Here is a 25,427-nt window from a genome sequence, read left to right as displayed (position 1 = left end):
AACAATAGTTTGACTGATAGTTTCAACTTTTTTGATGATTAGTCTTACTCTGGTTTTGAGCAACTTTACTTATTAGCAAACTCTTTTACAGTTCCTGCCTGCTCAATACCCTGATCTGTTTGCTTCACTTGCTTTTAAGACTTCTAAATTACCTGTTAATTATTAAAAATAATCAGATACTATCTAAACTGTGTTAATATGAAATAGTTTTTAAAATGAAGTTTCAGGCAGGAGGAAAAATGGTATTAAGTGTCAATGTTATGAAGTGCTGTTCATGTTGTAGTGGAAACCAGGAGGAAGGAATGTCCTGCTTTCAATTACAGGGGAAATCTTGTGTTTTAGTGGGTGGAGTGATGATAAGGGATTTCTGTGTCTGTTACTTCATCTATTAAAACTTGCACAGAGTGTAATAAGATCAGTTTAAAGCCATTCAGTTGCCTTGTGCTGAGAAAAGTCTGTGACAGTAATAATCTTCCAGGAATCAAATACGTGGGGAAATCCATCCTTGGAGAGCATTTGGGGCTCTAGATTCCCATGCAACTCGTGGTACAGCTGTTGGAAGGATGGGATGGCCTGGAAATGCACACTGCAAGTCGTGTTTCTGGGGGCTGGAGGCAGGAAAACAGAATGGGTGAAAGGGGAGAAGAGCTGAACAACAGCAGGGCTAAGTGTGAACATGCATTAAAATAGAATTTTTCAGGCCTTGATTTTGTTATTATTGGTTTCTAATAATTTCATCATTATTCACATGGAAGTTTGCCTTTCTATCCCAAGTAATTCCTTTCCTTTTGTACTTTGTACTAGTATTAGCATCAGCGCAGGAGGGTTGGACCAGATGACCTCCAGTGGTCCCTTCCAGCCTCAACCAGGCTGTGATAGTCTGAGATCTGGTTTTATGGGATTTGCTTCTGAAATAGCCCATGCAGCATTTATACATCGATGATTTCTGCCCAATTCTATTCATTTCAGTATTTCCGAACCTCTCGTTCTAGAAGAATCACTATTTGTGTGTGTGGAGAGCTCCACAGGACTGGTGATCTGCTCCGACATAATTTATCACTTTTTCTTCTGTTGCTGCTCATGTGGGCTCACAGCACTAACTGTTTGGCCAAGTCACAGACACTTCCCCCGGAGAGCAGATTGTTTTCTTGGGGGTGGTTTTTATGTTTGTTCTGAGTTTGTTTTTGTTTTTTTCTTTAAATATAATCAGTTCCAGGGAAGGATCAAAGAGTGGTAGATAGGTCAGACAGGAAAAGGTCCTCATTAAGAACACTGTCATTTCCAGAGCAGCGTGGGAGATGGAGACTCACCTTGCATTAACATCGCCAGAACATTTCATTCTACGTCTCCTGCTTTTCGTATAAGAATCTCAAGAAAACATCACTTAATTGTCAAAGTTAGTTTCCATTTATAAACAGAACTAATTATATTTGGAAGATCTAGGTCAGTTTTCATCCGGCTGAAGAGCAGCACTGGAGTATTGCCCTGGACGTCTGGTTGAGAGTGTGCCCTGCGTATTGCATGCCAGATTCGGTGCATTCTGGGGATAATCTATGCAGATATCGAGCTTTATTCTAAAGCTGTTATCACAACAGCAAAGCTACTCCCTGTCCCGCTTCCTCCAGAAAAAGTGCCTGGCTGGGCGGGGGGGTGAGTGGAGGTGCCAGGCTGCCTCTGTTTACTGTCTGTCGAAGTGAACTTTCCCCCAGCTCTCTTCAAGTTCCTTCTGGTTTGGGAAGTGGCCCGTTACTGCCAGGGAATGTTTTTGCAAGGCTGAAATGTGCTTAAGGACTCTATTATGTAACAGAGATAACGCTTTTTTGGAATTATCAGGAATTCTGGTGGATAATATCTACTAAATGCTTGTCTAGAGAAAGTTAAACTGTCATGTGAAGAAGCTGAGAAGTAAACAAGCTCCTGTTACCTTGATCAAATATGTTTCCGAATACAGCAGGAGTTTTATATTTAGCTTCCTCTCCTCTTAGTGGGTAATCTGCTCTTGGAGCTTTTTATAAGTAGACTTTGTTCAGATCTGGAACAGCTACTGCCCTTCTTTGCCAGTAATTTCAAAGTCAAATTTCAAAAATGCTAGGTAATGGAAGACGTACTTTTGTCTGGCTGTGAGGATGCATCGCAAGGGTGGAGTAAGCGATAGCGCCTCCTTGGCAAGCAGTCCCTTGTTATTGTCACATACGGTTTCGTTATAGCAGCCACAGTGCATATCTGGAAACAAACTGGGTTTCCAGACTTCCACTGGCTTTACTTAAATGTAAGGAGATGGTTCCTCAGGGAAGCCGGTTTATCCAGCGGCTTCACTTGCCTCCTCACCTTGAGCTGGAGTGAGGCTCTTACAAGTAACGTCCCCAGCTCGAGGGCCTTTGAGCTCTTTGGTTGGTACCACTCCAGATATCCCTCAAACTGTATGGGTTTTGTTCTGCTTTCTGAAATGCAAATTCCTCTGCTTTGAGTGCGTCACTGTGCTTGGTTTCTGGTACAGAATTTGCCCGGTCTGCTCTTCACGCGGGCAGGTCCCTCTGTGGATGGTGCTTGGCTTTAGGTGCCCGAACACAGAGGGTGCATGGCTCTTGGCCCCAAATCTAGACATCAGGTTATTTCAGTTTCAAGTTGCTCAAGCCTTTTTCTTGTAATAAGTTGCTTTTGACATTTGTGGCACACTATCTTTCTGCAGCTTGCGGTTTCCATCCTGTTGCTAAACGGTGGGGCTGAGCAGATGAGGAAATGATTTCCTCTCTCAAGACACTGAGTAACTGTATGTCTTGGTGCTTAGTTTCACCTTGCTGGGACTGTGCTAGTTGTGAAGCCTGTGAACCTGTATGGGATGGTCTTAAAAACTCCTAATTGGCAGCCATGGCTTTGGTGATCAAAGTGAGTCTCTGCCATGGCCTGTGATGGAAGTCGTTGGGTTACAAATCATCAGTAGTGTCCTGGTCACATATAGCATGGGCACAGAGAAGGAAACCTTATGGTTGGTGAAGCAGAGGGACAGAGGAGAGGAAAATCTACCGTAGTTGTGGTGTCTGGTATACCAGGTGTGCCTTAATCCATATCGTCACAGGATTGTAGAATGGTTTGGGGTTGGAAGGGACGTTAGAATTCATCTTGTCCAACCCCCTGCAGTGAGCAGGGAACCTTCCGCTAGAGCAGGTTGCTCAGAGCCCCGTCTGACCTGGCCTTAGCACTTGTGGGTGTCTTTTTGCTGAAATAAATGCGCAGCTCGTTCAGAACTGGGAGCCCGTGTCCTTCGTTAATGGCTGGAAATTTCCAGGGCCCGTTACTCGCTTCTTGAGGTTTCATGCTAACGCTCCTTGCCTAAAGCCAAGGATGAGGAAGGTAGAATTTCACTTGATCTAGGAAATGGCTCGTAACTAGCTGAAAGATGATTCCAGTTGGTTTGATGGATAGAGCAGGTGTCTTGTTTCCGATCTTCCCAGAACGGAGGAGGTGTCGGTGAAAATGGATTCCCAAGCCCATGGACGACAATACTTGCTGGGCTTTAAAGTGATGGCTGGCTTTTTAAAACAGGAATTTAAGCCGATGGTTACAAAGCATCCTGAAGGCAAGATGATGCCATGGGATTCTAGCCTGAGCCCTGCAAGTTCTCCCTTGGCAGAGCTCCTCCAAAGTCAGGCGCCAGGGAAGACAGAGGCTCAGGAAAGCTCCCTTCCTGGTTGACTGCAGAAGCAGTTTGGGAGTAGGTGTGCTGGAAGAGGACTGCTGAGCATGTCTTGCTGAGTGACCCATGCAGCGGTGTGGCCTTGACTCACAGTAGCTTAAGTGGAGATTATTTCTAAGTCTGATCGTAGCAAGGACCTGAGTCTACAGTCAGGACCAGGCTACACGTGGCTCTCTGCTCTGCAGCATGAGGCATGTCATGTTAGCATGGATGTTGTGGCTGCTCATCCGGCAGTTAGTCCTCCACACCTGTGTTACTACAGCCTGTGTGGAACCTGAAGAAGGGCAGGAAAGGTCCTTGGAGTTTTTTCAGCTGTGGAGCTACAATGGTGAGGGACCCTCTGTCTTTAGACACAGAAGCCCAGTTCTTCGATGACTTTGGTTTCAAAAAGCTGGAACTTGAAGAAAATGTGAATTATCACAAGTGAGCACAAGAGCTAGTACCGCTGCGGACACCGTTGTGGGTGGTTGCAGTGGGTGGGTGCTGTTTGTGCCTGTGCAATTCAGCAAGTGTAGGGGAAAGAGAAAAACAAAAGGCGTAATCCTGGCTACTCGTCTTTATGTTCTAATAAAGCTGTGTATACAGGTAAGGTAGGAAGAACAGTGTATGAAGGAGTTGTGGCCATTGATCCTTCTCGTGTTTTTTAATTAAAGCTGGCCTTTGCCGGAGTTCGACCCAAGTCAAATCCGACTGATCGTGTATCAGGACTGCGAAAGAAGAGGACGGAACGTCTTATTTGACTCCAGTGCTAAAAGAAAAATCGAGGATGTGTCGGTGTCGGTGAGTATTGTAACGATTTACGTGGTTGTAGTCTGTATTTTTTTAAAATGGCAACACTGACAAATCACAAGTGTTCTGGTTTATTCACATGAACATTTAAACGTCGGTTATATGCAGGGCTATATTTAAATGCCTGTTCAGTTGCAAATTATTCAGGCTTCAGTGATTTCACTTGTTACAGCTTTGAACACTGTAGTGATCTCCATTCCTGGGCTCGGCTGCTTTCTCCTCTTCTAGAGGGAAGGATTCCTTCCTGGGGCTACAGAGGCAACGCTGGGGGGCTGTGGCAGAGCAGGGACATGGGTTGTATGCCATGGTGGGGTCTACTTCCTTGTCTGGAAAGCGCTCCCGGCCCCGGGTCCTCATGCCCAGTTTGGTTAGCTTTTGCCAATTGTTGTTTCTCTGCTTTCCTCTTTCACACAAAGTTGCTTGAAAACGTTTTCTTTTGGCACGGTCTGCGTGGTAATCTATTAATTGAAACGGTACTGGATGCAGTCAGATGAGGATACTTCCTTCTGAGAGTTCTGGCCAAGAGATTAATTTCTGGCCACAGTGCTCTTGTAAGAGGTTGTATGAGGTTGGACAGCTTATTGCTCTGCTTTAAACTTCTTTTTCACCATCTCTGAAAACATTTGCAAACCATTTCAGCTCTGCAAGCAGAAAGCGCTGTGAAATTTGTGATCCCAGCTGCTTTTACCCGTAGGTAGGACCTGCTAAGTTCTGTAAGCAGCAATACACAAACCAGTGTGTTACCCCCAAGACCTCGTTTTCATGTTGGAGCACAGCCAGAAGGTTCTTCATCCCGCTCTGTGAACTCTTCTGGTCTGTTGCCGCCTGCTGCCAGCCTGATGCTGCTCATCCTGGTCCTGAGTGCTTCCTATGTCCACACCCCCTCACCTCTGGAGTCAGGTTGTGTCTCATCAGGCTCTAACTTGCAGGCTTCTCCATCGCTTACTCTGGTGCTTTTATAGCCGTGAATCAAGATCCAAATTTCCCGGTTCTTCATGAGAATTTGTGAGGTAAAGCGAGTTTCACAGATGTTGGACAAAATGCATTTTTCTTTTTAGTTTTAACTTGTTAGAATGCCTTTAGAATTCCTAAGTTCCTGTCCTTCTAGGTGTTCTGCCAGCTTTTTAAAGATGATATCTTTAGAAGTAGGTTATTGGTACGAATTGCTAGCTGTGTTTATTACTATTGCTTCATTAATTATAAAGTAGTACTTCATTAATAAAAAAGACATTGTACAGTATAAATCCTTTTGCCATGTTTCAATTGATTTATTGAAAGCCTTAAACCTCTGAGATAGATCTGTGCTTGCACGGTGAACTCACAAACTCGCTGTTTTGGTTTATTTCAGAAGGATCATTGGCTGTGGCAGCTCAACGGAATAAGCAGCTGATAATGAAGCTAATATTCAGTGCCCTCTGAATCTCTCCTTTCTTTTTCTTCGCTAAAGGGGAGGGGAATAGCTGTATTCACCATCTCTATGAAATGAGAATGTGGGACTGGTGGAGGAAGACTGTTCCCAGGGTGTTTGACATGCCCAGCACTCATCTCTAGTAACTCGATATATTTCTTTTTTGTGGTATTAAGAGACTTTGAAAGAGAATATAGAAGAACATTTGCTTGCTGTGGTATCTGCCTTCTGCAACACTCAGACAATGTCCCGTCAGGCAAAATGTTCCTCCTAAAACAAACCTTTGCAGGTAAAACATTGTGCAGGTAAAAACGTGCGGAAGAGTCCTCAGCCCAGCAGGCTGCGAGCTTAGTGCAGGCTTGTGCAGCAAGCAGAACGTACTGGCCATGTCCAAGGAATCGCATTGTTTATTTTTCTCGCTCTTTATCATGATTTTCATTAACAAAGACACACCCTGCCTGTACAAAGCCAGCTCTTGGCTCTAAGTGAATTCCAAGGCACTCTTGCCCTTTTGCAGCAAGATGTGTGTGGGCTGGGCTCTTGCCCTTCTCAAAGGGTATCTGTTCACCACCCCACAGAAGCCAACCCTTTCTGCAGCTCTCTTCCCCTCTCCGTTTCCTAACCTGATTTATATCTCTGGATTTACAGATCACTCTGGGGGGAGGTTTGCAAGAGAGCCTGGCAATGGCCAGCGTTCTGCATGGAGTCTAATCAGTCTAGGGCAGAGAACAGAGAGGGTTTCAGTTTGCTTCATGTTGCTGTGCTCTTCAGTTCCCATTTTCTGTTGCTTATGAGACGTGAAAGCAATTAGAATTTCAGAGTTGCATGTCTGCAGCAAGGCGAGAGATACTTTGTTCTGTTTTATATGTCTCATCCCTACGTGTGTCAAGAGTTGAGTGTGGTGGACCAAGGTTGGACGTGGCTCAGCCATTTGAATTCTATAAGGGAAGGTGTGATTGTAAATTTTAGGGAGCATCAGAGCAAACTTTTCCAGATGTAGATGTTTCAAGGTGTAGAACAGTGGGCTCTGACTTTTTGAGAAGGGAAAACTGTGGAGCCTGTGCTCACACCATGCTGAGCTTCCATTACTGAAGCATTCCTAGGTTCATATTATCCATGGGGGAAATGTGACTCTAAGGAAATGTGACAAATAAGAATTTCGGTTTTGATTGGATATTAAATCAGCTTCTTCATGTCTTCAGGAAGCCTAAATATCAGGTAAACAAGAATTTTGGGAGGGCGTTGGACGGGATGGAAGGCAGCTGAGGGTTTGCAGTATGGCCATTACTTCTCCTGCACAATTAAAATACTGTGATGTTTTCCCTGGGTCTTGCTAGAGTTAAACTTGGTGAGCGGAGCTGAGCAGCAGCAGTCTGGTGACTCGGAGGGCTGCCGGCCGCTGCACCGGGAATGTTGGCTGAAGGCTGTGCCAGGCGTTTGCAGCGAGGCCAGGCAGAGATCCGCCTCAGGCAGCTGTGGGCACTGGGCGTGGGGGAGGCAGAGAGATCCCCTTTGTGAGCCCTATACCTTTTTTGGTGCTAAGCAGGAGAGGTTCTTCCCTGGCTATTCCAGGGGATGGGCTATTGATCAGCCTGGCTCTGTAAGCAGAGCCTCACCACCACAGAAAATCGAGTAACTCCCCTGTCTGAGCTGTGCCAGGGTATCCCAGAAGAGAGCGGCTGCCCTTTCCAGCCCTGTGACACGAGGTCGTGAGCAGATGTCTTGGAACAGGCATTTGCATATTGGGTACACCAGGGCAGCGTGTGATACGAGAAGTAGACATTCCTGATGCCTTTGCTAAACAGCCTCGGCCCACACCCAAACATCCACAGCTCTTGGATTTTGGGGTATCAGAGTACCTCTGCGGGCAAGTTGTGGGTTTGGTGCTCTAGAGTTACTTCAGAATTTGTTCCTCATGCTAATAAGCGTCTCATTTCTAATGAGACTCTAATCACTTGATGTGCAGGTGTCAGTGTTGCAACCTGTGACTGATTTCTGCTAGCAGACTCATTTCTGTGCCTGTCTGCTCCCTGACGCCTCCTCACCTGCTTTCCGCTCGCACATACCCCAGCCCTGCTCACCTCCCTGCCAAGGCCCTGCACGCGTCCACCCCGTTGGGTCGTACCGAGTTTCCCAGCCAGGAGCTGTGTGTAACACAGGTGTATTCTTCCAAGAGCAGCGATACCTGGTTTGAATTTCAAATCAAGCACGACGAGCCGCTCCTTTTCCTTCTCAAGGTGCAGAGGCCAGGTGGCCTGGCCAGCGCTGAGCTTTCAGCCTCAGCCCTGCCTCTCCTGACCCCGGTGTGCTTGGCTTCTCAACCCTGACACGGTGTTCACGCTAACCTCACGCAAAGGCTGTGTTGTATTTTACTGTGCTGCTGCTGTTGTGTGGCACACGGGTTACGTTGCCGTTAATGTCAGGTTGGATAAAGTATGAGGAGTTTCTGTCCAAGGGCTGATGAGGATGCAACAGAATTGGTGCCACGAGGGAGAAGTGGGGAGGAAGAGGAACCTTGGTCAGGCTGAATGAGTTCAGGGAGGGGGGTTAGGCTGCCTCGTTCTACTGTTCGGTTTCCTTTTTGCGTCGTCCACTGGTGACTTTTGTCACGATGGCAGTTACCACTCAGGCAAGAGAAGAGACGTGCTCGTGGCCCTGTAAGAGGCAAAAAAAAGAGTTCTCAAGTCTAAAGATCAATGTGTAGAGGAAGGCGTGGAGTCCAGGGAGGAGGAAGGGTTGTCAAGGGGACCATGGAGAAGAGGAGGGAGGAAAGAAAGCAAGAGCCAAGCTGTGTGCTGAGCTGAGCAGGGATCTGGGTGGTTTGGCTGGGAAGAGGAAGGACAAGGAATCAGAGAAGGGCAGTGGCTTGTCCCCGGGACCCAGAGGCAGGAAAAGAGTTTTCAGAAACAGGGTTAGATTTGGCTTTTTGAAGAAATGAAAGAGGGCCCCAGGGTGCAGAATTTGAGGTCTAGAGGTGCAGCAGCAGGCTGGGATTTGGGAAGCGAGAAGTTCACTTTTGCCACGTAACCAGTTGTCTGCGTCTTTGGGATAATTTAACTGAAAGGTCATATGATATTTGATCTCCTGCTGCGGCAATTTCTTTCACTCCAAATGTCATATTTATCCCAAAGTACAGAAACGGCATGCTGGTTGAAACAAGGCAGGATTAGCCACGTGTCCTAATACACTTCAGCACTGGATAAATGTTGAACAGCAAATTGCTGTGAGGGATTAGTAATTGGATAGTGAGCCTTTTGCTTTTAGGTGAGCCGTGTGAAATGGAGACTCTGGTCTCGCTGGGCTCTCAGCAGACAGGTTTCCAGGGAGCCAGGTGGAGCAGATAGAGCGGGAAGCACAGGGACCGAGCCCCACCTACTCAGCTCTGCTCCTTCGCTCCAAACCGAAATGGAAGAGTACTGGTGGCGTGGGGGAGCCTGGGGTTGTCTTTACTTCTTTCACTAACTTCTGAGTAATAGAGGAACGTGACAGCTCTGGAAATAAAGGAGGAGTGTAGCGTGTGCCAGCTGCATTTTAAGAAAGGTATAGCTGGATCTTTACTGCAGCACTGGGAGGGAAGGAGCGAATGCCTGGTCAGGTTACTCTCATGACCTGGGTGGATGCAGACATTTAATTACACATTCAGACCAAGAAGCATTATATGAATAAAGCAAGAGAGTTAATTTATCTGTTTTGGAATAATTTTTCAGCTTTGCTGAAAAGCCTGTTCTAGAAATGATGTACAGAGCTCTTGAAGAGCAGTGACTTTGCTGGGAAATACAAATTTCTCTGTCGCGGCCACCACGGTGGTATTTGAGCACCTGCTGCTGCAGGGAGGTAGAAGAGAGTGAAGCATATGATGACATTTCTCTTTCCTTCTGTCGCTTCCAGCCCTCACACTCATGTACACAGCCTGTTCAACACTCCAAGCTCCTTTCAACTTGCTTATTATCCCCAAACCAAAACTTGCCCAGCAGAAATTCCTCTTCCAGTGCACAGCACTGGGCATGTTCTTTGCACTCACCAAGGAATTTATAGACCTTGTGGCAAAGAGTTAAAGGTCTTTGCTGATAGAGGTAGAGAAAAGAGATTCCAGAAGCAGAACTGCAGAGGAAAACAACTTTGTATCCTGTCGTACTATAAAGACATTTTGCTCTTATCTTCAGTACTACTCGATAGGTCTGCGAGGCTTTCAGCAAGTGATGACCTCTAATGTAAGATCCGTGACTGCCAGGCAGTCTTGGGAGCTGGGCGGTATCTGCAGCGAGCTGGCAGAGAAAGAACAAAGAGTGTGACCACAGCGGGGAGAGCAGGGCGGCAGCCAGGAGCGGCAGCTGCCCCCGGCGCCCGTCCAGCAGACGTTCTGCTCTCCAGCAAAGTGAGCGTTTCGGAGGACTCCAGCAGCCCTTTGCTGAGGGATCCGATTTGTCCAACTACGTCTTATTTGGAAAGAAAATCCACAGCTTTGAAACTTTCCCCTGCACAGTTCTTAAATAATTAGGTTACCTCTTTATTTTTGGAAACCTGGCTTGAATATCTTTGGAATACTGTACTGGAACACAAGTAATCCCACTCCTTTGATGCATAATATCTTGAGATTTGTAGCATCTAAAATTTCATTGACATTTGGAGCCAGAAACTGCAGAGGAGAAGGGCGTTGTAGGTACTTCATCTCATTGTCCAACAGGTTATTCTTAAGCCCATGCTGAGTTTATAAAAGAGCAAACACCAGAATTTGTTGGTAATCTGCCTTTTAGGAGGAATTTACTGTGCACAGGGTCTGAAAAGTGCTGTCTGAAAGAACTCGACCTCCTTTACAGACTCCTTGCAGGAGTCTTGGTTCATTAAACTCCACTGCAGAGACCAAACAGCCCTTTTCCTGGTTTGCTGTTTAAATCAGGCAAGACACCAGGCTCCCCATGGGTCTGGAGAAAGCTGCTGCGCAGAAAAATGCAGCGATAGCAAGAAGAATTGATTTAAAAGTTACTTGCAAACTTAGGCTTTTTTCTTTTCCAATGCACAGAAGCTTTTTTCACCTGTGGAAATACATTTACTGGCTTTATGGCCTCAAGGAAGTGTAGTTATAATCGTAACTTTCTAGAAGGAACTTTCAACATCTGCTGGAAAATGCAAGCTGAAATGTGGTTTGCCTGCACAAGCTTCTGTAACCCCGTGGATTTTATGTGGTTTTATCACATGATGCTTGCTTAGCCGAGGACATTGTTGTTTGTGTCAGAGATAAAATGCAATTCTGGTTCACGAGTTCCTGCTGCAGTCATATGATGATCATTCACATGTTCCAGCCATTGTGTACTGTGCTCCAGCCACAGACACTGGCCGTTAGCAAATGTACGGATTGCAGGGATCCAGCTCGCCACGATGTCGCAATGAGAGGCTGCTACTACGGGAGGCTGCGTCTGTCAGGAGAGCGTGGGGCTCGGCGGCTGGCGAACGCTTCCTTCCCCTCTGCCGCGGAATTCCGGAGAGCCTGCCTGGTTTTCCTTGAGGCTCTCTGCAGCAGCAGCTCCCCGACGAGAGCAGCAGTGCAGGCTGCCACGTGGGGCTCGATAATCCCGGGCGTTTTCTGCTGTTTCGCTAAACCCCAGCCACAGTGAGGGCCAAATAAAGGTCACTTGTCCCTAACTGGGGGTGAGATTTAGCAAAAAAAACCCAAACCAGTAACCTGCACAGCCCAGGGCAGAGGCATGGGATTCCCACCTTGTCCCTCATCAAACCCCCCTGCGATAACATCTTTTTGGACAGTTGTTGCTGATGATTGAGCAAAGTCATGTCGTTACCGCCCCGTGTGCTGAGTATTTCACACTTCACGCCTTTTCCTTTTTTTTAATAGCTATTAAAGATTGAGACATATGTTTTTGAATGAAAGGGCAGCTTGTGATGTGGACCTGTGAGTCCAGAGATGAGGCTGTGACATAGAACTTCTGTATTTCCATCTGGTCCCTGAACCTTACTTCCAGTAGGGTTTGCTTCCAGTTCCCTCTTACTGGTTTGGTGATTGTGTGGGAAATGTTAATTAAGGAAGTCTTAGGGCAGAGTCAGTATCTAGCTTTGAGCAGGAAAGGTTATTTCTGTCTCCTGGTGCTGCCCACTAGCAAATGTAAATCAGGCCAACCTCACGTGGGCGTGTTAAAGTGTGAGCATGGGAAAACCACAGTGAGATCTTGAGGTGAAAAGGGTTTGCCTAGCGCTGGTGTAAATGGCATTGACTGGTGTGGACGCTGATCCTGCCCGGGATGCTGAGATTCGCAGGAGAAAGCACAAAGATTTTTAAATATCAAATGATCAGTAGTGGAGCATCTCCTGTGCCAGTGATTGATAATACTGCATGTGTGGAGTGGACACAGATCCTGCCATCCCATTGGTCAGCTCCATCTCCATCTGAGCTCTCCTAACTCCCCTTTTTGCCGTGTTTTGTGTCAGAATCTCTATCAGAAGTCACCCCTTGGACCATTTCTTCATGGTTTTGTGAAGCTGCTCTGGCTTCTCTGTAGTGCTGACTGTGTTTTTCAGCTTTGTCCATTTTGAGCCTCACAATTCGCTCCCACCAAAAGCGGGAGGAACACATCATCTCTGTGCCACTCTTTAAAAAGTCTGGGGGACTTAGACACAGCTGGGGAGAGATCCCTGAAAAGAGTCGCTTTTCTCTCCACTTATGCCTGTAGTGTGAATCTCTCTTGAGTTCTGTGTTCTTCTGGCTCGATTGTTCCCCATCACTGTGTTTTCCTGTACATCCCAAATTGCTCCTTGTCATGATCTGAGCGGCAGTGTCATTCAGGAAGGCTGTGCCCATCACACTGCCATGTCACCTCTGCCCTAGTGGGCACAGGGAGCAAGATGAGGACAGCTGGAGCCTATCCTGCCACCCTTCCTTTAAATGCTTTGGTACCATCCTGTCTCCTAATCCTGGGTCTAAAAAAGTCATTTGTGCAGCTTCAGATGCTGATGGGTGCTAAGGAGAACAGAGCTGGAGTGACCCGTTAGCTCCTGGCTGGTTGGAAGTAAAGCAGCTCTGCTTGCTTTCGTACAGCCGGGCTGTGAGAGACACTGATAAATATTCTGTAAACTGTTTTCCTTGCAGCTGTTAGATACCTCATCTGAACAGGTAAGTGAGTGCTGCTGAACAATGGTTTCGGGCCGTGGGTCTCAGCGTGTCGTGTTTGCTACCTGTATTTCAGAAGCTCTGCAGCGATGCGCAGGTGAGAGTTTTTGGGAAATGTTGCCAGCTGAAACCTGGAGGAGACAGCTCTTCTTCCCTGGACAGTTCGATCAATTCCTCCTCCTCCTTCTCTGATCCAAAAGAGCAATGCCCCAAATACCAGGTGAGTTGCTTTCTTTCTTTTTTTTTTTTTCCCAATAACCCATGTAAAATACCGATGGCAGGTGAGGTACTGAGTGGTTTCAAATCCTCCCCCTTCTCTGATCCAAAAGAGCAATGCCCCAAATCCCAGGTGAGTTGCTTTCTTTCTTTTTTTTTTTTTCCCAATAACCCATGTAAAATACCGATGGCAGGTGAGGTACTGAGTGGTTTCAAATGCCTGAAATCAGAGGCTGGCAGTGGAGAGCCGTTTTCGGTCACAATCAGCCTTTGGTTCTGACTCAATAGTGTTTAATTCTGTAGCTTTGGCTTTGAACAAGTCTCAAACCAACCAGCTGGTTCTCTTGGGTTGTGTCTTGAATGGCAGCAATTGCTCCAGGGCATTTGTTCTGTCTTATGAACCCAGGTGATGACACTTGTTCGGATCAGACTTGGCACAAATATCTCGTCTTAGTATAGTTTATTTTACTGTACTGCTAAATGCCAGGGAAATAACAGAGAAACGCTCTCCCTGTCGGGGCAGTCCGTGTAACAGCGTTACAGCAAGGGGTTCAGTGCACTTGAGTTACGTTTTACGTAAGAGCTTTTGGCCATGAGAGCAGTTGGAGTCATCTGACACAGATATATTTCTGTCATCTTGCCTTCCATGGATCACAAGTGTTTTATATTAAGCCACCCTAAAATAGAATTAAGCCCTTCCACTCTTTGTAATGAAGTAATTGTGTGTTTGAGGGAAGCTGCTCTCTCCCCAACCTGTTCTGATGCCTCCGTCTGCCGTAGGTAGAGATGAAGGACCTTTCGGTGCTGACTTTCCCACTGTCACGTTAGCTCTTGCTATATTTGGTGAGCTGCATATTCTTATTTTCTCTTTCTCATCACACTCTTTTCCACAGCTTTAGTGAGGCGGCTGAAGATCTGTTTTCTATTCCTTCCTTCCTGGAAGGGCATTTAGCTGTGGTTATGAAAGGAAGAGACATTTCTGTCAGCAGCTTCCTTCCAGCATAAAATAACCTCCTTCGTGCATTCTGTGACCAAGAAAAATGATGCCCCCCACTACCCAGAAAATGCCTCTCCTGCTGGGCGGGCTCTGTGCAAACAATGGCCAACGTTATTAAAGGAAATTAGTTTTAGTGCTTGGCATGACAGTGAACTCTAAAGCTGGGGAAAGTTTTCCCTTTAAATCCCCATTTCCTCATCCATATCACTTAGAGTCTTCCTGAGTTGAGCTGAGCTGAACTGACGCGTGGCTGTGTGACCGGCTCAGAAAGCCTGCGAGAAACTTTCCGCTGCAGTCGCTCTTCCACAGTGTGTTTGTTGTAGACTATTTACTGCATTCTCCGTGCTCCTGCCAGGCTTACCCAGCAAGTGAGCAGAGAGCCAGAACTACCACAGTTCTTTACAGCACAATAAAATTCGGTATCATGTGTGCAGAAGGGCCAGAGCAAGCTTGTCCAGACGTTGGCCAGCCTGGCATCCCCCGTCTTCTCGCTGCTGCGTCTGGTAACCTCAGAGGTCACTTAACGTATTTGCGGTATTGACAAGTTCTTTTGTTGGGTTGGTTGGGTTTTTTAAAGCTATAAAGTGGAAGTCCAAATAATACAATGCTGTAGGACTTTTAAAGCACTGCTTTATGTTTCCTTGTTTAAACAGACTTTGACTATATATGAGCAACTTGAACTGCAAGGCGAAGCACTGGGGTTTGTTCCAGGCTTCCCTGTTTTTAATTATGTCCTATCCAGATCCTTTGCAAATGTGATTAGAATCCATTCGGATGAAGCTGACTGTGGTTCTAAGCTCGCCCACAATTACTTGCACATCGACACTAGTGTTACCTCTGCACCTGCTCATCGGTGTAGGCAGGACCCAAAATCTTCCTGATTTGTTGAGCATGACATTTGGCATTTATTTCTGTACCACGTTCTAATTTCCACATGTCCTTAGTTCTTGATAGGACAGTATGTACAGTAAATGGAATATTAAATATATTCAGAAATGTAGCTTCCAAATCATGCACATTTTCCTACCTCTAATATGCTAATGTGCCGTGACAAACACTTGTGGGGACTTTATGATCCGTTTTTATGTGAGCTCATAAATGTGACCTAGGGAATTCGTTTGGGTCCGAGCTGTCAGTGCGGAGGTTGTGCCCTTTTTGCCGGATGCTCCCTGGCTATTTTTTGTTTGAGTTTTTAATATTTAACTCCTTTCCTCAGTTGATTGCACTCTACTTCGGTCTTGAGTGACCTTTATTTTGCAGCGTTAAAGGCCCGAAGAGCTGAGCTGTAGCAGTGCTTCCATATTAAGTGCATTAAATATGTGCATCTTCTGTTACGCGTGGTACAATTACTGTGATTACGTGTGGATGAAATGCCAGACTGGAACAGGCCATGGGTGTGTCTTATCGCGCTCTTTGCCTTCAGCATTGCTCGTCTCTTTCAGAGGAAAGGAAAACCCCTCTAATTAAATGGGAAAGCAGCTGATTTTCACTTGCCTTTTTTAATCCCGTAGCTTGATAGATAAAATCAATACTTTTATCTTCGCCTTTTTCCTCTGCTTTAGAATCAGATTTTCACAGCAACAGCAAGCTGAAATCAGAACCAGGCATCAAGGGCTTGACATTTATTCAGAACGAGTCCTTCAACGGGAGATCTGCAACAGATGTGAAGACACCAGTCCTACCATTTGGCTGTAGTAATTTGCAGCGGTCTTTCTCCAAGAGTTCCTGCTGCTGGCAGACCTGTCATTTCCTAGAGCCATTCCCATCCATGCTTGCATTTCCTTGGAGCTGCCGGGTCATACTGACTGATTTCAAGGTCTGGTTTTTCCAGTACTGCCTACAGTGCACCCTAGCAGGGTGATGTCCCGGAAGGTAAAGATGGAAATTTCTCTGAGCCCCAGCTCGTGAGCAGATTTTTCCCTGTCATATGAACACCAGCAAACCTTGCAATTGTATCCTCATTTCTGTAACTCCGGTTGCTGCTGTTAGTCATCTGCTCTCTTTCTTGCACTGATAGCAGATTTCAGAGGTTAATAGTATGTCTGTTAAAGTACCATCATCTTAATTGAGAGTGCTTGAGAAGAGCTAAAAATTGAGAAGTGGTGTAAGTGTGTTGCCTTTTGGCTGATTAGTATTTCCTTGCTCCTGCCCTTGTTCTGTGGTTTAGCGTGAGCAGAAACATCGAGTGGGTGTTTTGGCATCACTCCTTACTGCTGGTGGGGGTCCATGGTGTGTTCCTGGTTGTGCTTTGGGCTCAGCATCTGACACTGGGCAAAATATTTAGATATATTCCAAGCCTGTGTAGGGATTCGGGTGAGGATCCCAGTTGTTCAGAGCTTGGAGAAGGGACATGGAGATAGGGCACTGAGATGACTGTCAGCTGAGCAGTCGTCTCCAGTTGATTGCCCTGAGTAATTTTTTAATTTTAGGGTTTTGTTTGCTGTACTTGCTCTAGCCTGTGCTGCGGCACAGTGACATTCCTCTGTTGCATTTAGCCAGTCTGCCTTCCAGCAAGCTCTCACCAACTCAAGCCTGGCATCGTGATGCTACACCCTTTGCTGGTACCGTCACAGGAGCACCAAGGGAAGATGCATCAAATATAAGACACGATTCATGGATGAGCTGTGAATCACTGTTTGTCGAGAAAGCACTGGTCCATCTTGGTTCCCATGCACGCTCTGATTAAGATCTCTGGTGAACTTGTGATTCTTCTTGTCAAGCAGACGCAACGTTTAGGCTTAATGGTTCTTACTCAGTAAAGCGCGTTACAACACTCATAAAACTCTCCAGTCCCCTGACTCAGCGCAGTTTGAGTCTGCTTCCCTCACCCCTGCAGATGGGGTGGGTTTGCTGGATGATCTTAGCAGTTTAGCTCACAGCCAACGTGAAGATCGCCTTCTGTGTCAGCATTGTCTTTATCGAGCTGGTCAACTTAGTGTGTTCAACAGTTTTACAGCAAGATGTTTCACATGTTTATCTTTTAAATAAAGATCATGTTCCTTTAGGTGTATGTTGTTTTAATAAAAGCATTCTTCTGAGATGCTGGTGGGGTTTTTTTGCAGGGTTCTCGGTGCTCCTCAGATGCTAACATGCTTGGAGAGATGATGTTTGGCTCTGTGGCCATGAGCTACAAGGGCTCCACACTGAAAATCCACCAGATCCGGTAAGATTTATTTTTTACTGCTGGGCTTTTCAGAAGCCGTACTCCTTACAGCTAATACACGATGCATTGAATGCCCCAAGAGTGGAGTAAACGGAAATCTTGGGTTTGCTTTAAAGTTACTCTGATGTTACTTTTGACACAGAAGGCTGTTAGTCGTGGTTAGGTCTGTCAGTTCTGGAGGGTTGTGAATGGAAAAGCAAAGCCTGTCTTGGCACTGTGCTTCTGACTGACACCTCTCTGTCCTCCAGCTCACCTCCTCAGCTCATGCTCAGCAAGGTTTTCACAGCTCGCACTGGAAGCAGCATCTACGGGAGTCTGAATACGTGAGTACCTTACAGACTGTAGCTATTGCACATTAGCAGATGAGCATAAGAACACAGAAGGCTTTTTTGTGGACCCTTCAGATTCTTTCTCTAGGAAGATAACTTCTTGTTCCCCGATCTGTTACATCCTGTCACTAGTGTCCTCACCTTTCCCTTGCCGTTTTCTTCACCTCAGTTTGTTTTAAGCAGATGAGCGAACCGTTCCTTTAACACTTGATATTGTAAGGTACAAAAGTACCCGCATCCACCAAAGGAAAGGGGGTGAGGACAGAACGCTGGCGGTGTTACAGATCCATCTGGCTTCAGCAGATTCAGTGTTCTGTGTATTGATTGACCCACCTAAGAACGTGGCTTAGGCTATGAAAGCTTTTTCCAGCGGAAGCCTGTGTTCTTACCTTGTCTGTCCCGTTTGGGCTGTAATGAAGTAATGCTGTATTCTGCTGAAATGCAAATCACTGGGTTTGTTGTATGTTTTGTGTTTGTTACAGGTTGCAGGACAGTCTTGAGTTCATTAGTCAAGACAGCAATACCTTAAAGCCTGACCACAGCACGATTATGAATGGACTTCTTGGGAATATAGGTAATTATAAACAGATGTTATTTCCTGTATCTGTAACTGAGTAATCATAGGTTCTAGAATATGGAAGTCTTGTAAATAGGGTAAAATTTAAAAAACAAAGCTAAAGACATAACAGAAATTTATTGTCAGTGGGGTTCGGAGGAGAACAAACTGACCAGTTCATTTAGCAGTCGTTCTATACGTACAGCTGTGTATGTGTTTATAAAATACATAGCAGAAATATTTAGAGGTGCTTAAGGTCAGATACAGAAATTGTCGGGAAGTAGCAGTCTGTAGGATTTTCTAAGCAGCATATCTGCAATGAGGGAGGATTGGTTCTGCCCCGCTCGGTTCCCCGGTTTTATTTTTGTTAATAATTTCGATTCTATTCTGCCCACCTGAGTGCATGTGGCCGCGTGTTTCGTACCAGTCTCAGTTAACCTTGTGCAGTCGTGCTGGAGTTTTGATCAGCTTAGACAGAATATCTTTCTGTTCTCCCCTCTTTGTCTGACCGTGGAAGCTAAGCAGGCTTGAAAAACCATCTGACATCGTTGGTTCTCAGCCTTCCTGGCAGTGCTGTGGGTGAGGGCTCCGTGAGGATTAGACGACAGAACGAGGGGAAGGTCTTGGCTTTTGCCCTTGGGGACAGTAGAGCTGACAGTGACGATCCTGTACTTCAGTCCTTGGTTGTCCAGGCTCGCAGCCTGATGAGCGATTCAGCACGCCCTCCCTTCCCCTTGCGTTAGATTTGACAGCTTCCCACGCAAATGTCCATTGTAGCAGGTGGAATAAGGGGCTTCTTTTACATTCGCTTTTCGGAATATCACTGTACGTAAACACGCTTCTCTAGGGTTGGAAGTAAGGAGTGAATTTGATGACTGTTACTCCAGCTGGGTTTTTCACTTTGACATGGGCCTAGTTCTTGTTGGGTGTGTTTACTTCTCTCCATCGCACTGGCTTTGATAAGACCACACCTAAGCACGGACTCGGATGCTTTCCAGCTCCAAGCTGTGCACCTCATTAAAATCACTCCCTCCAGTCCATTTATAAGGGAAACCAATTAAAGTTGTAAGGACCTTTCAAGTGCTTCCTGAATTTACTGAGTCAGGAAAGTTGCAAAGGTGCATTTTTCTGATTATTCAGTATTCCTCTCGGACTTCAGCGGGGATTTCTCATGGTGCATGAGCGAATGAGGGGCCCGAGGAACTCATTTCGTCTGCATTTAGGGTTTTGCTGTGGTTCACGCCTGGCAGAAGTTTGCTGTATCGCCGGTGTGATCTAAACTGCAAATTCAGATAATGCAGCTCTGGGGTGTGGAGTCAGTATGACCGAGGTGTAGCCAGTGGCCCAGGTTCGTCTGCACCCGGCTCGGTGGCGAGGGTGACTCCATTCTACCGAGCAGAAGGCCGCGAGCTGGCCGGGAGGTGCGGGCACCTCGGTGTGAGGAGATTGCCGGCTAGACGGGAATGCTGAACTGTACCTCGCAGCTGAGCTGCGCAGGTGCTCGGTTGCTTCGACGGGGTTTGTTGACGGTTCTGTTTCAGCGCAGGAGGAACCGTGGGTAAAGGAGGTGCAGAAGTTAATCTGTAACTGCAGCTTTTCTAATAACTGCTCAGCAGCAAAGGCTGCTCCTGACTCAGTGGCTCTCACCAGCACGTGACAGGAGAAGGGTCTGTGTGTTTTGGTTGGGAACTATTTACAAGTTGCTTTTTTTAGATGTGCTGGTTTAAACAAAACAAAAAGGTGGCACTGGTCACGTTCTCTCCTCTAATGTGGAGACCCAGGGGAACGGAAGGGAGTTTTGCTGAGGTGCAGCCTTCGTGTTCTGTATAATCAGAAAACTGAGTGAGCAGTTGCTTCAAATTTAGGAGAGGGACTGGCAGTAAACTCATTAGAAATACCCATGTCTTTTTGCTGGCTCTGTGTACGGTAAATACCCACTTCCCCTGGTATAGCTCCAATCTGGTATTACTTTTAAAATGGATGACTGAGACTGCTGACATTTATTTTCTGTATGATCATTTCACTAAACTGATGTACTGACTGTTTTCAGAACAACTACTTCAGCCTCAAATTTTCTCTTGGTTCTACTCAGAGGAGATTCTGCCTGCCTTCTCCCCCTTCCTCCCTGTTGTCTTCAGTGTTGCTCAGGCACCCCACCAGTGTGGAGGTTAAAACAAACATTGTACTCCACGATGAATCTCCTGTTTGTGATCCAGTTGGGCTTTGAGCCTGCATAAATTAATCATTTTTCAACTTAAAAAATAAAGCCCTTGGAGAGAACCCCCATCTCTGTATGGGCGACAGCGTAAAGCTGGGTCTATTATTTGCGTTCTATAAATACTGTGTAGTCCAGCTCTAAGCCGTTTCCTTCAATCAACGTTCTTGTTAAGCCTAAGAGCTGTTCTCTGCATACGTTAGTCTGCATTCACGTTGGCTTTTATCTTCTCCCTGCCCTGGCCCCCTCCCTCCAGACCGTTCTGCTTTACTAACCTCATTCTTTCATGTGTATTTTACGTTTTGCCGTGTAGGTCTTTCACAGCTTTGCAGCCCCAGGCGGGCATTCTCAGAGCAAGGTCCGCTCCGCCTGATCCGGAGCGCCTCTTTCTTTGCAGGTTTGCTGTGTGCTGTGTGCTGTGTGCCTAGTCTAGCTGGGGTGACCAAACCCTCCGGGTTCGTAGTTTGGCCCTGGAAATAAGATTTTAATTCTTGAACAATACAAACCGATGTCTGCTCTCATACCTTTTTGGGTACGTGCTTCAAATCCCCGGAGGACAGCAGGCGTTTGAACAGTCCTCTTTCGGCTGGGTTGGTTGTGTTGTTTTGTTTGGAACTTACAGATTTAGCAGTGGGTTTCATGTTTCTGGAAATAATATTTCACCATAGTATCAAGCTCTTTTGATCTGGACTTGTTTCAACCAAACTGTAAAAACAAAAGCTAACCTGGGTTCATTTAAAATGGCCACTTCCTGCTTTTAGAGGCTGGGTCTTATTTCCATGGCTGAGTAGCTTTTATTTCACACACATATTTGTAAAATACATCACTTTGAAAGACTGCTGAGCCTGAGACACTTTTGATCTTGTGTATCTGCAGACTGTGAATCTGAACAGCTTCCGGCTTAGTTGAACAGCCAATGCACTGCTCACAGTGGAGATGTATTTATTTCCTTCCAGCCAGCCTTGTAAAATCCTTTTAAAATTACATGTATAATACCTGAGAAAGCTGGAATATGAATGAAGTGGTGATTATACTGGGTTTTGATGGGTTTTTTGTCCGTACACTGAGTAATACCAATGCGACCTACATCCTCCTGGTGTATTAAAGTTTCTCTGAAAAATAGCTGTGTAAAAAAAGCAGAAAAAAACCCCTCCTGTACTGCAGGATCTTCAGCAAAATACATACAAACCTTCCAGAGAAGTGTTTTGGCTCGTTCAGCTAAGCAGCCTCTCTTGGTGATGGCCTTGTGCAGTGCTGTTGATCTGAATTAATGAGCATGTTTTTGTTTCATTAATTACACGGAGATCTGCAAACAAGAAAGGGACTGTATATCTCCCCGCTAATTGGTATTCCTTGTTTTGCAGTTCACAGCAACCCTATGGATATGCCTGGGAGGGAGCAGAACGAGGACAGAGACAGCGGTATAGCAAGATCTGGTAATGGCAGTCCCTCTGTTAACCCTGTAGACTCCAAAAATATTCAGGAGTGCTCGTCACTGAGGTGTCTAGACATTATCAAATCATTTTTCCTGTGCCGAAACGTGACTGTTCTGGTTTTTGTGATATGTAAGCGTTAATGCAGACCTCTGTGTAGATGTGCAGGTGTTGTGGGTGTCGAGGGTATTGCGTTAGGAGCCTCACAGAGGTAATCAGAGCAGTGGTGCAGTCTCTTAAAGCGTGCTGCGTGTAAGCCAGACTCAACCTTGCAATGAGTTTGCAGCATTGCCAAACAATACGTGTCATCTGCTTTCCAAATGGAGGAGGGTGGAATGTTAGAACATGAATTCACCTCCACAACAGCCCTCTCCTTCCCCCAGATTCAGGATAGTGGGCACTTAAGGTTGGGATTGGAAAGGCTGTGAAAGTGTGCGATTGTTGCTCCTTCCACAAAGAATTTCCACAGAGATCCTCGGGGTTTGTGAGCAAGGAGCAACCTGTATGTTGCTTCTTAGGTAGAGCTGCAGGACTGCCCCACGCTTGTAGTGTTTGTGTCTCTCATTAATGTTATTATAAACTGGACATTTTAAGATAAGAAACATAGAGAAGTGAAAGAGAAGCCACTTGAGAGGCAGCAGTGGTTTATCTTTGGGAGCTTCATTGAGTTTCTGGTATTATTTTCCAAATGCTTTCTTTTGGGGAGATTTTTATTTGTTCCTCCTCTTATTGCAGCATCTCTTAGCAGTCTGCTCATCACTCCATTTCCGTCTCCGGGCTCTTCATTTAACAAAAGCTGTGCTAGCAGCTACCAGCGGCGTTGGCGGCGCAGTCAGACTACCAGCTTGGAGAACGGGGTCTTCCCTCGATGGTGAGCTGGGAATCAAAACGCTGGTTGCCGTCCCTAGATTTCCCACCAGTGTCAGCTTGATCCTGCCCTTGCATACGTACATCTGCTCTTGCTGTTGCTTTCTGTGGGGTGTTCACAGAGGCGTAGCTCAGGCTGTGCTTCCACGCCTCATCTCTTTTAGCGTCTGTTTTCTTCACGGCGCTCGTTGTTTTGCGCTCCCTAGAAAGCCTTCAGCAAAACATAAACCCGTAGGCTGTGCTTCTGCGGATGAGAAGCCCTGAAATCCTACTCAAAACACGAATTCTTGGCAGAGATGGGAGAGAACTAGAAAACCGTATTCTGATCCCACGAATGCTTTGGATCTGGTTCCAGCTTTTGCGACTGCAGGATCAGCTCACAAATGGTAGCTTGTAAAACACTGGGAAGTGGATGGTATCAAAGGTGCCGATTTGACCACACAAGCAAACGAAAGGTGTTTATTGAAGTTACGTGTTCAAGAACTGAATTACAGAGGAAGCCAAGTTAGAACTTTAAGCAGTGGATTACAGTAACTTGCTCTTTTTTTTGTGCTTCAAGGTCCATGGATGAAAGCTTTAACTTGTCAGATGACAGCTCTGGTCCTAGCCCAGGAATTGTCAGGAAGAAAAAAATAGCAATTGGCGTGATTTTCTCACTCTCGAGAGATGAAGATGAAAACAACAAATTTAATGAGTTCTTCTTCTCGCACTTCCCTCTCTTTGAGAGTCACATGAACAAACTGAAGAGCGCAATAGAACAGGTAAACACCCTCTCTTTGGATTCTTGCACTTGGGTCGCTGTGTGTTGCCCCCAGCCCCGCCAGGGTTTGTTCCGAGGTCTCGTTACCAGTTCACAGAATGGGATCAACGTGGTGTTGAGTGTTGGAGTTGCCCCAGAGGAGAGCTTTGCTCCACGGTATCTTGTAGGATGTTTCTTCCTGCTCATAAAGTGCGAGGCCAGAGTGGGCTGCATGGCGCTGCAGGGGTTGCTGAAAGCTGAAACAGGCTGTGTAAGTTCCCAGCAAGCCCTGGATTGGCCATGGGGGGAAAGGTGCCCTTAAGGCCCGCTCTGCCTCCCTGCTTCAGCTGAGCCGAGTCTGGTGGATCACAGGGGCAGAACCTATCTCTAGGCTGTTCCAGGCTGTAAAGAAACACCAAGCTTTTTCCTTTCTCTTTCTTTTTTAACCCCCTGATGCTGATGTGTAGGAAATTTTCAAAGGTGGAAGTTTCAAATGTGTGGTTAGAAGTGGTTACTTTGCCACTGCACTGAAAATTTGACCCCTTTTATGCCGTGAACGATGCAAAGGACAGAAGCAGCAGAGGCTGCAGATGCGTGTGCCTCACCTATCCTTCCTCAGATACGAAACTTGGCTCTTGTACCATCATTCTATCACTTAAAAAAAATTTATTTGAATGACTAGTTGTATAAAAGATAAAGCCAGACACATGACTTTGTTTTCCATTTTCTGTGCTTCCGCAGCTGTGTGTTACTTATCTGTTTAATGATTGTTTTCAAGGCTATGAAAATGAGTCGCAGATCAGCTGATGCCAGTCAGCGGAGTTTGGCGTATAACAGGATTGTGGATGCCCTGAATGAATTCAGGTGAGCGGTGCGTCTCCTCTCTTGTGCCTGTCTCCCAAGAGCACTCGAGTCTGGTTTAGAAGGATCTTCTCCTTCGTGCAGCCCGAGTGACTGGCAGCGTCTCAAGGCTTCTGCAGAAGTCACTCCAGTAAAGGTGGTGGCGATAGCAAACCACCACAATCTGCGTTTCTCGATTTCGCCAACTGTGTCCCTCTGGGAGGGCTCAGTGTGAACAGGGTGGAGATGATCAAGGGTTTCTGCACTCTAGGTAGTAACGAAGCTCCCTGCAGCCTCTTAAATTGTCTTTTGTGGCCTGTTGAGAGGAGGGAAAGAACTGCAAAGCCCCGTTAGGGAAATCCTCCTCTAGGGTGTATTTTCCTGATGTTGGAGCAGAGCAAGACCTTTACTCTGCTCTAAAGGCGTTTCAGATAACCAGCCCCTGAGGAGGACGACTATCTTCTCCCCGCAGTGAAACACCGTGCTGTAATCTCTTGCTATCAGTACCTGCAGAGCATCTCTGTTCAGCAGTTAATACACAAAGTAACGCAGATAAGCACATCCCTGGCATTTAACTGTATTTTCTTTCCATCGTTGAAGTCATGGGGAGGGAATTAAGATGAAATCCATCTGTTTCAAGTGATTCATCTCTGCTCAGATGGGAGTGGCAGGGTGCTTCCTTTTACAACCAGCGTAAAGCTGCTTTTTAAAGACATCGTGGAAGACAGTGCTCTGACGCTATAAAACAGAAAATCCTGACATCAGGACGTATTTTACCGAGCAGTGAAGGATCCTGAGGGTTCACTCATTTTTCTACAGTTCCACTCATGACCTCAATACCATGCGTGAGGTGGTGGTGCAGGGTGACGGCACAGTGTATTGTTACATTTTCTATTATTTTTTAGAACCTCACCTCCAGGCAGTTGCAAGAAGGGGCAGAGGATATGTTTGGTAGGGACAGGAGGCAGGGAAGAGCGAGCACGTGGGCCTGCGGTGAGAGGTGGATGGGATAAGCAGTGCCAAGAGAGGGAGCAGAGGGAGCTCGTGACTGCTGGGAGCCGCCG

General features: G+C 46.3%; 1 protein-coding gene across 1 annotated transcript in view; it reads left to right on the top strand.

Annotated features, from left to right (window-relative positions):
- The window catches only part of FNIP1 (folliculin interacting protein 1), a 42,413-nt gene that overhangs the window by 2,585 nt on the left and 14,401 nt on the right, over window positions 1-25,427 (top strand). The window contains exons 2-11 of the mRNA XM_010143127.1: window positions 4,348-4,474; window positions 13,085-13,228; window positions 17,284-17,384; window positions 17,633-17,707; window positions 18,196-18,287; window positions 20,798-20,881; window positions 21,849-21,920; window positions 22,653-22,788; window positions 23,344-23,545; window positions 24,302-24,387. Coding sequence (XP_010141429.1) covers window positions 4,348-4,474; window positions 13,085-13,228; window positions 17,284-17,384; window positions 17,633-17,707; window positions 18,196-18,287; window positions 20,798-20,881; window positions 21,849-21,920; window positions 22,653-22,788; window positions 23,344-23,545; window positions 24,302-24,387 — 1,119 coding nt within the window. The remainder of the gene's footprint in view (window positions 1-4,347; window positions 4,475-13,084; window positions 13,229-17,283; window positions 17,385-17,632; window positions 17,708-18,195; window positions 18,288-20,797; window positions 20,882-21,848; window positions 21,921-22,652; window positions 22,789-23,343; window positions 23,546-24,301; window positions 24,388-25,427) is intronic.

This window comes from Buceros rhinoceros, unplaced genomic scaffold (assembly GCF_000710305.1).
Source record: "Buceros rhinoceros silvestris isolate BGI_N320 unplaced genomic scaffold, ASM71030v1 scaffold2939, whole genome shotgun sequence".
Classification (NCBI taxonomy): domain Eukaryota; kingdom Metazoa; phylum Chordata; class Aves; order Bucerotiformes; family Bucerotidae; genus Buceros; species Buceros rhinoceros.
This window is presented reverse-complemented; position numbering and strand designations above follow the sequence as displayed.